The sequence below is a fragment of the Notolepis coatsorum genome (assembly GCF_963971535.1).
Source record: "Notolepis coatsorum genome assembly, chromosome: 12".
Classification (NCBI taxonomy): domain Eukaryota; kingdom Metazoa; phylum Chordata; class Actinopteri; order Aulopiformes; family Paralepididae; genus Notolepis; species Notolepis coatsorum.
Genome location: NC_140176.1, coordinates 12,618,495 through 12,631,562, shown reverse-complemented (window position 1 = coordinate 12,631,562; position 13,068 = coordinate 12,618,495). Strand labels below are relative to the sequence as shown.

Here is a 13,068-nt window from a genome sequence, read left to right as displayed (position 1 = left end):
AGTGTCATGTCTAAATGTGCTATATAAATAAATGTGATTGATTGATTGATTGATTGATTGGTACTGTATGTGGACCAACTATCTGGAGCCGGTATGAGGAACAGCATGGTACGTGGACTAAGTACAGTTTTTACGTCAAATGTATATACTCTCTTTTCTGGACTCTTTTTGTATCACAAACAGTACTGTATTTGCAAATCTGGTATGTCATAAATGTATAGAGGTAGCAGTACTGTCTAGTATCTGTATGTCATGTATGTCATACATGTTATGATGAATTGAAAATGGGGGACCCTGATGTAAACAAGACGAAAGTCTTTCTCTGGTCTGCATCTCCTTAACAATTGTGTGTATTGAGCTGTACTGTATTGTACCCATTCTGCAATCTGTTAATAAAGTTTTCAATCAATCAATCAATCAAGTATCTGGAGCCGGTATGAGGAACAGCATGGTGGTACATGGACTAACTATCTGGAGCTAGTATGAGGAACAGCATGGTGGTACGTGGACTAACTATCTGGAGCTAGTATGAGGAACAGCATGGTGGTACGTGGACTAACTATCTGGAGCTAGTATGAGGAACAGCATGGTGGTACGTGGACTAACTATCTGGAGCTAGTATGAGGAACAGCATGGTGGTACATGGACTAACTATCTGGAGCTAGTATGAGGAACAGCATGGTGGTACGTGGACTAACTATCTGGAGCTAGTATGAGGAACAGCATGGTGGTACATGGACTAACTATCTGGAGCTAGTATGAGGAACAGCATGGTGGTACGTGGACTAACTATCTGGAGGCCGGTATGAGGAACAGCATGGATTGTGGACTAACTATCTGGAGGCCGGTATGAGGAACAGCATGGTGGTATGTGGACTAACTATCTGGAGGCCGGTATGAGGAACAGCATGGATTGTGGACTAACTATCTGGAGGCCGGTATGAGGAACAGCATGGTGGTATGTGGACTAACTATCTGGAGGCGGTATGAGGAACAGCATGGTGGTACATGGACTAACTATCTGGAGCTAGTATGAGGAACAGCATGGTGGTACATGGACTAACTATCTGGAGCTAGTATGAGGAACAGCATGGTGGTACGTGGACTAACTATCTGGAGCTAGTATGAGGAACAGCATGGTGGTACGTGGACTAACTATCTGGAGGCCGGTATGAGGAACAGCATGGATTGTGGACTAACTATCTGGAGGCCGGTATGAGGAACAGCATGGTGGTATGTGGACTAACTATCTGGAGGCGGTATGAGGAACAGCATGGTGGTATGTGGACTAACTATCTGGAGGCGGTATGAGGAACAGCATGGTACGTGGACTAACTATCTGGAGCTAGTATGAGGAACAGCATGGTGGTATGTGGACTAACTATCTGGAGGCGGTATGAGGAACAGCATGGTACGTGGACTAACTATCTGGAGGCGGTATGAGGAACAGCATGGTGGTATGTGGACTAACTATCTGGAGGCCGGTATGAGGAACAGCATGGTACGTGGACTAACTATCTGGAGGCGGTATGAGGAACAGCATGGATTGTGCTGAACGGGGACTTTTACCGATCAAGGGAAACCTCATTGGAGGGAAACGGGGCTAAAAAAGCTGAACTATCCCTTGAAGCCGCCGTTCTTTCTCAGTAAAAGTAGCCCCTGTTTTTCCACAAATGAGAGCTTCTACTAAAAGGCATGTATTATGCCATTCCTGAATTATCATGTTGCCACAAACCGTTTCAAGGTTTTTTGATAGACCACTGCACTTCCGCATTACATTGAGCTCATGGGAGAGAGAGAGAGCGGGGGGAGAAAATAAATGAATGTGGATGAGAGCCTTGACATTAAGTGGTTGTAGCTACATCTGTCAGGGTACAAGATACAAGATACTTTAACACATTGAGTGCCACGGACGCTATAAGTCGTTAGTTCATGCCGACCTTTGAGTGCCCCCAACGCTATATAGCGTCGGTTTGCCTTTTTTTATTTTTATTATTGGCGATTTGAATTCATATTTCATCAATCGAGCCTCGGGTTAGTGCTGCAGAGTCTCTCTGAGCTCAATTGGGAAGATACCGCCCCCTATCGTCTCTCCCTGTGTAACTGCACCCCTTTGGTTCAGACTGATGCAGGGGGAGTGGTTAGTTTGCTCATTTAATTTTTCCGTCAAGGCATCTGAAGAGACCAAGTGATCGCCGGCCCTCAGAACAGCGACGATTATGTATTTACAGTACCAACACTGTAATCAATAAGCGTGATCGATATTTGGAATGGCGATCAGGAGCTACAGTAACTTTTTTCACACCTACTCCCCAATTCTGATTGATAAACCTAGATCTCTGGACAATCCAGAGACACTCCGTGGGCAACGTGTGCATGCGGAGTTGGGGAGTAGGTGCGGAAATGTCACTATAGCTCGGCTCAGGCGTATATAAAAGTCTATTGGATCGTGTCTCCAGCACCCCAACAGCCGTAGCTACAACCACTTAATGTCAAGGCTCTCATCCACATTCATTAATTTCCCCCCCCCCCCCCCCCCCCGATCTCTCTCCCATGATTTCAGAATACCGGAAGTGTTGCAGTGGTCTATGTGTGTGAAATTATGTAAATCAGCATTTTTTTTTTGTGAAGTAAAGCGATAAAATCCAGAACACATTTATTTTCACTTCACTCTGACTTTAAATACCCACTTCAAAACGAGCAAATTGGTGCCGACGGTGACAGGCTAAACAGGGTCTGGGTTATTAAAGGAACACGCCAACATTTTGGGAAATTAGCTTACCGTCTTCTCCAGAGAGAGAGACAAGAAGATAGATACCAGTTTCCTCTCTGTGCGTTCAGTAGAAAGCTATCTGGCTGCACGTTAGCCTAGCTTAGCACAATGAATGGAAGCGGACAGTGCCAGTTAGCCTAGGCATTGTCCAACTAACACCTCTCCCCCGAAGGCTAACCGGCACTGTCCACTTCCATTCATTGTGCTAAGCTAGGCTAACGTGCAGCCAGATAGCTTTCTACTGAACGCACAGAGAGGAAACTGGTATCTATCTTCTTGTCTCTCTCTGGAGAAGACGGTTGGCGTGTTCCTTTAACACGTGTGTGTGTGTGTGTTTCAAGGTCGGCCTCACCTGCTCCAGCCCCCCGCTGAAGCCCACGCGGCTCAGGTGGTTGGAGAGGAACGCGCGGGGGCACTCCGAGGAGTCGCGGGCGAACAGGAGCCAGCAGAAGACGGGCACGTCGGCCCCGGCCCGCATGGCGGCGTGCAGCTCCACGGCGCTGCCCAGCATCAGCAGCTTCAGGGCCTCCAGGAGCCCCAGCTCCTCCTCTCCCCCGCGGAACACCCGCTCGCACAGCCGCCGGCGCTCCTCCCCGCTGCCGCAGGCCACCGCCGCCTGCCACTGGGTCACAAGAACACTGGGGTGTTATTATACACGGCTTATCAGCATGGCTGACATGGGGTCAGTCTATACGCGCGCGTGCGCACACACACACACACACACACACACACACACACACACACACACACACACACACACACACACACTAATGCATGTGTAATAAGAGTGCTTCAAACTGGAGTAAGGGACACCAGGGTGTATCTGCCAGGCAGCTTTGAAGGAAGGAAGGAAGCAGCAAACACCAGAATTCCAGAAAAGCCACTAGCGGCAAGCAAGAGCCATTAACTCTAACCAGGTCTCATCCTGCTGCCGTTCTGCTGCCGTTCTGACATTATGGAACTGTTCAAAAGAGCTTCCTGGACTCTGAGGGTCCCGTCCACCAGTCTAATTTACCCTCTTGGGTTTATTATTAGAAGGTTGTAATGGCACACAGAAAGCCATAAAGCACAGTACAGTGGGGCAATTAAACTGCCACTCTACTAAACATGTGGTAGCAATCACAGACGAGAGTTATGAGAACATTCAGGGTATACACACACACACACACTCTCTAAAAATAACAGTGTGCCTATGTATGAGTCTTTAAAATACTCCAAAATAGAGTAGAGAGAGAGAGTAGCTGGCGCTTCAATCAAAACTGATCCAACGACTCCATAACACCGGCTCAGAATCACAATCTTCATCGTCACCAATACTTTTTGTATATAATTATTTAGTTTTCTGCTCTCTCGACCTTGCAGCAACGGCAACAATAGGATAAAACAGAATAACGATGAACAGGATAGAATTAAAAAACACACCACATATAGCAGCTGGGCACACAAATAAAGTAGCTCTAAACAGTCACAGTATATCATGTGTGCAGAAATAGCTCTGAATTGTAATACAGTGATCACAGTGTGTAAGTAGTGTGTGCAGTAGTAATAATAATAATAATAACTTCGTTTTATATAGCGCCTTTCAGAGGACCCAAGGTCGCTTTACATAGGGGGGGGGGGGATGACAAATTAACAAACATAGTGGACAGACACAACATAATACATATAAGAGTCCAGAGTTGGGGCGGTGCGCAGTTCTGCGGGGAGGGAGTTCCAGAGGGTGGGAGCTGCCACACTGAAAGCTCTGTCCCCGAACGTCCGCAGTCTGGTTCGGGGGATGGAGAGCTGACCAGTGTCCGTGGATCGCAGGGACCGTGACTGAGTGTAGTAGGCTAGGGCCGTCAAAATTGGTCTAAAATGATATTCAACTATTCAAAAAAACACATAGGTTCGAACCATTCAAACTATCTACTGTACAGCTCTGATCTATAGGAACTATCTACTGTACAGTTCTGATATATAGGAACTATCTACTGTACAGCTCTGATCTATAGGAACTCACTATCTACTGTACAGTTCTGATCTATAGGAACTATCTATCCACCTGCCGGCCAAATCCTCCCCCCTAACCGACCTTTCAATCACAGTCGAGAATGCAGCTGTGACTGCGTCCCCGACCGCCAAGAACCTTGGTGTTGTCCTCGACGACCAGTTGAACTTCTCTGCTCACATCGCAGCGACGACCAGAACCTGCCGATTCCTCCTGAGCAACGTCAGAAGGATACGCCCCTTCCTGACAAAAGAAGCCACCCAACTCCTCGTCCAATCAACAGTCATCTCCCGCCTCGACTACTGCAATGCACTGCTCGCTGGCCTCCCGGCCACTGCCACTAAGCCTCTTCAACTCATTCAGAACGCAGCGGCCCGCCTGATCTCAAACCTACCGAAGTCGGCCCATGTCACCCCACTTCTTAGGGACCTGCACTGGCTCCCCATTGCTGCACGAATCCGCTTCAAGGCCCTCGACCTAGCATACCGTGCGGCAAAGGGAACCGCTCCCGCCTACCTCCGGTCAATGGTCTCTAACTACACACCCTCAAGACCCCTACGCTCTGCATCTTCTGGCCGCCTCAGACCTACTCCTATCCAAGCTCCGGGAGGGTCATCAAAGAGAAGTCGCCTATTCTCAGTCCTTGCCCCACAATGGTGGAATGAACTACCCACCCCAGTTAGGACAGCCGAATCACGTCCAATCTTTCGCCGTCGACTAAAGACGCACTTCTTCAACCATTATCTGAATTAAAAAAAAAAAAAAAAAAAAAAACCTAACCCTAACTAACCGTACTGTCATGCACTTGTCCTAATAAACTAACCTACACTGTAGCACTCAACACTTTGATGAACATTGTTGCTCAGCTGATAGAGTTGTGCCCTTCCTGATGGCTTGTCGTACAGAACTTGTAAGTCGCTTTGGATAAAAGCGTCAGCTAAATGACTAAATGTAAATGTAAATGTATCTACTGTACAGCTCTGGTCTATAGGAACTATCTACTGTACAGTTCTGATCTATAGGAACTATCTACTGTACAGCTCTGGTCTAAATAAACTGACTGTTTAGACTGTACAGCCCTGGGCCCTATTCCCCGTACCTGGTTCAACTAAGTCGATCAAGAGTCCCATTATCCAGATTCAATTAACCCGATGTTTGAAGCCGGGATTTTCCTGTTCCTCGAAGGTGGATTCAGTCTCGTTAACTCGAACCAGACTTGATACTCAGGATCAGTGCGCGCGCCCGCCTCAGCTGAGAAGACAGCAGGTGTCGATCGCAGAAATCCTGATTTTCTAACGGCATTGATTGATTGATTGATTTAAAACTTTATTAACAGATTGCAGTACGGCTCAATAGCCTCGCCGACAAATTAAATGCATAATCTATAGGCAAATTTTAAGTCCCTCATTACCCCAATCAATCAGATTATATTTCTTTAAACGTGCCCTGCTGGCAGTAGGTTCATGGAATGGATAATCAAATGAGATCTTGCTAGCGAAAATAATTAGTTCAACCGTTTCAGAATAAGGATACGGCTCTCTTACCCATTGATTGATGTATGGTGGATGTTTTACTTATCTGCACTGTGGTGTGACGGTTTGTCCTTTTGTCTTTCACGCAGACGACCCGCGTTCGAATCGCCCTTCTTCTAGTCATTTTCTTCTTTTTGCAATGTAAATACACCAATTTGGTGCACGTTGAGAGCTATATAAAGAATGACATCCTCAATGCATGTAGATTTATAATATTTTAACTTAAAACTAGGCTACTTTTGCGTATAATCATTAATATTATATTCCAAAAGAATTATATTGGAAACGCGGGGTCTCAAACTCGGGTCGCCCGGTTGACAGGCGAGAGCACTAGGCGTTGCACCACTGTGCCAGACGGGATATATCCATTGTGTATCCATCAATACAAGAGATCCGTGTTTCGAATATTTTCCTTTTGAATGAAGTTTTATCTCTTTATTCTCAAATGCATTAATGTAACGTCAACGGCTCATTCAATTTCTCAAATCCGTCAAACAGCGCATCTCATCAGACATTTTAATCCCAGTTACAATATCACAATAACGTGTGAGTGATGATACAATTCAACAATCCTCAGAGTCCTCGTAATTCATAATCCACAAAAACCACAATCCACGCATAGACACTTCAATTTTATGCTTGAATGAAACACAATCCGGGCGCTCCGTTAAGCAAATCTACAGCGGAGAATATATGAAACTAATCAGAGCCAAACGGCCGATAGGTTTCATTCATTAAAAATATCCCTGCGGGATTCACATTTGCAATGCGCCGTTATTAAAATAACCACATGCAGCGTGTATCGCACTCCGAGCGCCGTATATGACGTGCATTATTTTATTTAGGACAAAGTAAATCTATAGGCTGAATATGATTTATTATCAGCATTTAGTTCTATTATTATACATTTCAAAAGCCCCCTCTAGGAAAACGAAGCACAGAAACATAATTCAGAATGGTATAATGGGATCTCTAGACTGTGAGAAATATTTCAGGAAGCGAGCTGGCATTTCTTTGCGGGGGCGTGGCCATGGTTCATCCAGCTAACTGAACTAAACCCTGCTCCCGACCAGGCTCAAACTTTCTGATCTGTTACCATGGTGATTTAGAAAATCCGACTTCGGGGAACAGAAAGGTCTGGCTTAAGTCAGGCTATGCTGGAAATTATCCGGCTAACTCAGTTAGCCAGGTACGGGGAACGGGGCCCTGGTCTATAATAATAATAATAATAATAATAATATTATTTACGATCAGTACCCTGTTTCGGAGAAGTTCCATGTAGCACCTCAGCTGCTGCGTGGCATCCCCTGCCCCCTCTACCTGCCGACACTCCCCAGGGAACGTCCACTGGCTGAGCAGGCCTTCCTGCGCCTCCAGCTCCTTAGGCAACTGTAAACAAAAGGGTTAAACTGCTCAATTGAACCTTTACTTGGGGAAATTACCACTGTAGACAATTCTACCTTCTACGGTTTTACCACTATAGCTGACAAAAAAAAAAAACAATGTCGTCTGTGGCTGATTTTTTGTTGTTGTTGACTGTACAAGCCACTTTATTTAGTTAAGCCACTATCATTCAGAAGTCCTATATTCTAATGCTAGAAAATCGAGCTGAATAGGAAAATATTGCAAGCGGCTGCTGGATCTTGGGGGATTTACCGCCGTAGCTCGACCCGACAGCTTCTCCTAAAAAGGTAAATAACGTCAAGACGGCGACCTCTGGGGAAAGTGCTGCTTTGTTTACATATTTAGTTTTGGTCTGGTGTGTAGCTCGTAGGTGAGAGGGAAGAGGGGGTGGGTGGTTATTGTTGGCCAAGGGAGGTCGAAAGAAATTCACAGTATAATAAGTCATAATATAGTGTATATAATGTGTATAATATAGTGTATATATTGTGTATATATATATAATAAAATAATATATATAAAAATTATATATACAGGGCTCTACGCTAACCTTTTTCCCAAGGAGCACATGTGCTCCTAAATGAAAAAAATTTGGAGCACACAAAGAAATTTAGGAGCACCCAAAAATATTTAGGAGCACAGTGAAAATATTTCAAGTAACAGAGTTTTTTTTTTTTTTTTTTTTTTTTTAAATAAATGTATATTTGTACCGTGCGTGCATGTGTGTAAATTAGCTCTTGCTACAACCCTGCATGTTTACATTTTGTATTTTGTACTTGATGTTCATTAACATGTGCTGTCCCTATCAAATAAACTATCAAATCAAACTACTGCTACAAAAGGTTCAGTCACTTAACTTTAGCTTTTGCCCCTTTTATGCATACAATGCTTATGTTTTGGCTGTGTTGCTCTTCTAGAAAAATAATACTTTCAGGGTTGCCTATTGAAATACTGTACACCTCCAGTACAGAAACATTGTTTATGAGTTTGCGTGTCAGGTAGACCATTGATTGACAGTCGAGTCTGCCAATTACATCACACCGCTTGCACTCCGGCCGTCCGGCGCTGCAGCTGGACCCTATTGCCCATCTCTGCTGTTGATAACGCTAGCCAAGTTATTATACACATAGATACACAGTGGGCCAGTGACTTTGGTGTAGGGGTGTAACAATGCATCGATCCTAAGGGGGAAATCAACTGCATCGATTTGAAAATGTTAGAATAGATTATCGCAATTTTAACACTTTGGTTGCCTTGGGTTAAATTCATGATATACCATAGGTTGCCGGCTCTATTTGTCTATGGAGAAGTACCCCTTCTTTGCATGGCTATAACTTTTTAAATTCTATTGCTACATTGCCATTATTAGGGCCCATTCAAAGTCCAATATGTATTGTTCATTGTGTAGCAACGTTAAACTTTTTCATTCACATATTCATAGTAAAGTATGGTCTAATGTATAAGTATGTTTTCATCTCTTTCTGCAGCTTTCTCCAGAACGTGATCTATAGCCCCAAATGCATTATATTGATGATGCAATACAGTTTTATGGCAATCAGCGCGATATAAAAAATTCCAACTAGACGTACTTCTAGAAGTTACTACACGTCATCTGATGTTGACCGGATGGGCTAGGGGGCGTTTATAATTCCGTGGGCAGCGTTATACCAATCATCTAATGTGGGTCAAATGTTGATAATAGCAGTTAGTATCGAAGACGGTAACGTTACACGCTGAAACTCACCCCAGTCTCCGCGCGCCGTTGGGCGATCATCGTAGAGTTGAAATCGTATCATTATGGGATGTAAATTTACCCGGTCCATCTCCAGCTTGTATAATGGTATATACGTCCAAATCATGTTGTTTATCGAGTTATTGGCAATCGATCACTGTGTAGCGTGACGAGCCAGAGTCCCGGGACCTATAGCGAGTGCCCGGAAGTAATACGGACGTCTAGCACAACCTCTATGGCACATCCTGTTAAGCGATTGCGCCGATCGGCCACCAGATGGCGCTCCTGAACCGCCAGAGAGCTCAGTGGGTCCTGCTGGTGGATCTCAGGCCAGCGGAGGGGACATATGAATCCGATCGCAGATTTTTGAAATATTGATATAAGGACGCTGTACAGCGTCCTCCGGCAACTTGAGCATGGCCCGCAATGACGTCAAAACACGTTTCATGGCAGTCAAAGTGTTAATGTGTACACGTTATGTTATCGTCATGTCCGTTACAGCCAACACACCGACATACGCTACTGCATCAACGTTATGATTAACAAAGCAAGGCATTCGTTTTGTTGCATTAACGTTATATTACTATTGCTATCGATACATCTAGGTGTTCTAAAATCTATTGCTATTGGTAAGAGAGAGACTATAATAAGTTAGTGTCTCGGAAAACGAGAGCCCTGATCGCAATGGCGGAGTTTCAGGAAGTAAACAAGCAAAATGAGAGCTTCCGATTGGTCATTTGCTTTATTTCCCATGAAACCAGTCACTTCACTCTACTGTGATTGGACCGTTGGCTTGAGTGCAATGTGGGACTTGTAGTTTTTTAACGATTCTCAGCGGAGAAATAAAAAGTACGACTTAGGCTGTCATCAGCAGTTCGCACACCGTGCGCGTAATTGACTTTTGAGGTTCGCACACACATATTTTTAGGGGCATATGCGAGCAATATGGTCGCACTGTAGAGCCCTGTGTATATATATATAGTAACTTACTATACTGTGAATTTCTCCAGACCTATTTGCAGAGTCTGCAATATCAACCTCTCAACAAATCTTTTTATTCTTTCATTAGCACAATGAATGGAAGCGGACAGTGGCGGTTAGCCTAGGCATTGTCAAACTAACACCTCTCTCGAAGGCTAACCGGCACTGTCCGCTTCCATTCATTGTGCTAAGCTAGGCTAACGTGCAGCCAGATAGCTTCCTACTGAACGCACAGAGAGGAAACTGGTATCTATCTTCTTGTCTCTCTGGAGAAGACGGTAAGCTAATTTCCCAAAATGTTGGCGTGTTCCTTTCAACTATTCCTCATTTTCTGGGGACCCCCTGGAAGCCTCCCAAGGACCCCCGGGGGTCACCCGGACCCCACTTTGAGAAGCGCTGGTGTAGACAGTGTGTGTACCATGGTGGGGTCCTCCTGCTGCAGCCAGCCAGGCAGCTGGGTGCTGGTGGACAGCAGCTGGAAGAGCGTGGCTCGGAGGGCACAGTAGTTGTCTCCCCGCACTCTCCTCAGGCTGGCGAACCTCTGGGACATCTCTTTATAACCCTAAAGGGGACACACAAAGGGACACAGGACATGATCTCGGTTTGTGACGTGATGAACAGCCGGCCCTTTAAAAAAGGGGAATTATGATCAATTTCAGAATTCCTATATTTCCCTCTACAGCGGGGGACAAAAAAAGTTATGCGTTATGATATGAAAATGTAAATGTAGTGCTGTCAGACCCGGATACGGGTTGTCTTTTCCGTTTATTTTCTTATCGGAGTGCTTCGTTTACATGTTCAAATCAGAACGATTTTCTTCTGGGGGACAATGCCAACAAACCCCTACAGGGGTTTGGTTTACAAACATTTTTTTTTTTTTTTTTTTTTACCTCTCATCAGTTTGCAGGTCTGGTTATATACTGTAGTTACTGAGTGAATATAGCACCGCCGCCCCACCTAGAATATCCTTCACCAGCCACCACTGTAGGTGACAGAGCACCCAGGGGAATGGCCTGTGCATGTGGATACATGTCCTGTTCCAGAACTGAGAACACTACTAGAGAACACTACTAGAGAACACTACTGCAGAACACTACTACAGAACACTACTACAGAACACTACTACAGGAACACTACTACAGAACACTACTACAGGAACACTACTACAGAACACTACTACAGAACACTACTACAGAACACTACTACAGAACACTACTACAGAACACTACTGCAGAACACTACTGCAGAACACTACTACTGTTACAAAGGATCAGATTAAACCGAATATATATATTTATTGATTGATATATATTGCATAATATTTGTATATCGTTTGATATCCCTTGTATATTCCTTGTACATATACACGGAATATCCCTTTAGCCTAGTACAGACCATAATATTTCATTCTCCTATTGGACAGCGGTCCACAGGCGCCAGGGCCATGCCTCCAGAGTCAGGTTCAAGGCCACCGTCAAGACATGTCTGTACATGCCCGGCCTTGCCCAGGGATACGAGACAGAAATGAGGTTGGCACTAGATTGTTCGCCGTGCATATAAATATGGCGCAGGTGAATACAGAAGTAGAGTTACCCAATAAGTTGAAGCCTCACCCACGATACTCCGTGCGGTGAAGTATGGCCTGTTTGGCCCCAAATAGAGCATTGAGACCGCGTGCGAATTAATAACTGAATTGTCAGAGTTTGGCGCTATACCGTCGAGTGCGACATATTTCTATTAAGTCAGTAATAGTCTATTTGTGTATAGTGTATCGTGCGGCTAAAGTTCTACAGTGACCAGCATCACCAACGCTTCCTCGTATCAGCTAGAGTGCTTATCCAGGCTGGGCTGCTTTCATGGCGCTTTCACCCGAGGAGACCTAGACGAGAACCGTGTGGACATGTACACTGGATTAATCTACCCGACGACTACATAGCCCTTTGCGGCTGGATTATATTTGTTTTGGTCCTGTGATTTATGGAGCGGAGAATCGCCGACGCCTACACGTGTGGGATTTACCCTGTGGGGAGCCACGTCGAGTCTGCGCCTCAGAGAGCCTGAGGCCGGCTAGCTTTCTTCACTGTGGAGCTACAGTCTACGGAGAACAGCTGTATTCGTCTGTGGATCAAGAGACTATTGCACCGTCTCCTGTACTTGGAGTCTCCTTGGTCATCGTTGACCAGACTCTCTACTACCGACAGATCCTCTACCCCTGCTGGCTTACAACCGGGGGGACCCTTCCAGTATCTCCCGCTATATATTACTAGTGTACCATAGATATAATTCCCTAAGATTCAGGTTGTATAATTACCTCCTGCGTAACCAGAGAATGGACATTCATTATTGATTTGCCTACGCACATTCCCTTGCCTTATAAGCGCATCCAAAGTAAAATAGAGAAGTATATTATGTACCTTTTGCTGCAATAAATACTTGATTACACCTTTGTGTGGAACCGATTCATTGTGGGAAGTGTTCATCATATTTATATATCATGTACTGTATGGCCAGTAATTAAAGTACATAAAGCGGTAGTGGTTTAATGATACCATACTTATCAATACAGTCAGGGAATTGTACCCCTCAGTTACAATTGGTCCTTCGAGCCGGAGGGTAACTAGTGTAATATTAATATAGTGGTATTAATATTGACATGGCC

General features: G+C 44.8%; 1 protein-coding gene across 1 annotated transcript in view; it reads right to left on the bottom strand.

Annotated features, from left to right (window-relative positions):
• The window catches only part of LOC311237621 (uncharacterized protein), a 66,033-nt gene that overhangs the window by 4,088 nt on the left and 48,877 nt on the right, over nt 1-13,068 (bottom strand). Inside the window, exons 8-10 of the mRNA XM_084325560.1 lie at nt 10,828-10,971; nt 7,553-7,684; nt 3,126-3,395 (exon numbers count right to left, since the gene is read on the bottom strand). Coding sequence (XP_084181686.1) covers nt 3,126-3,395; nt 7,553-7,684; nt 10,828-10,971 — 546 coding nt within the window. The remainder of the gene's footprint in view (nt 1-3,125; nt 3,396-7,552; nt 7,685-10,827; nt 10,972-13,068) is intronic.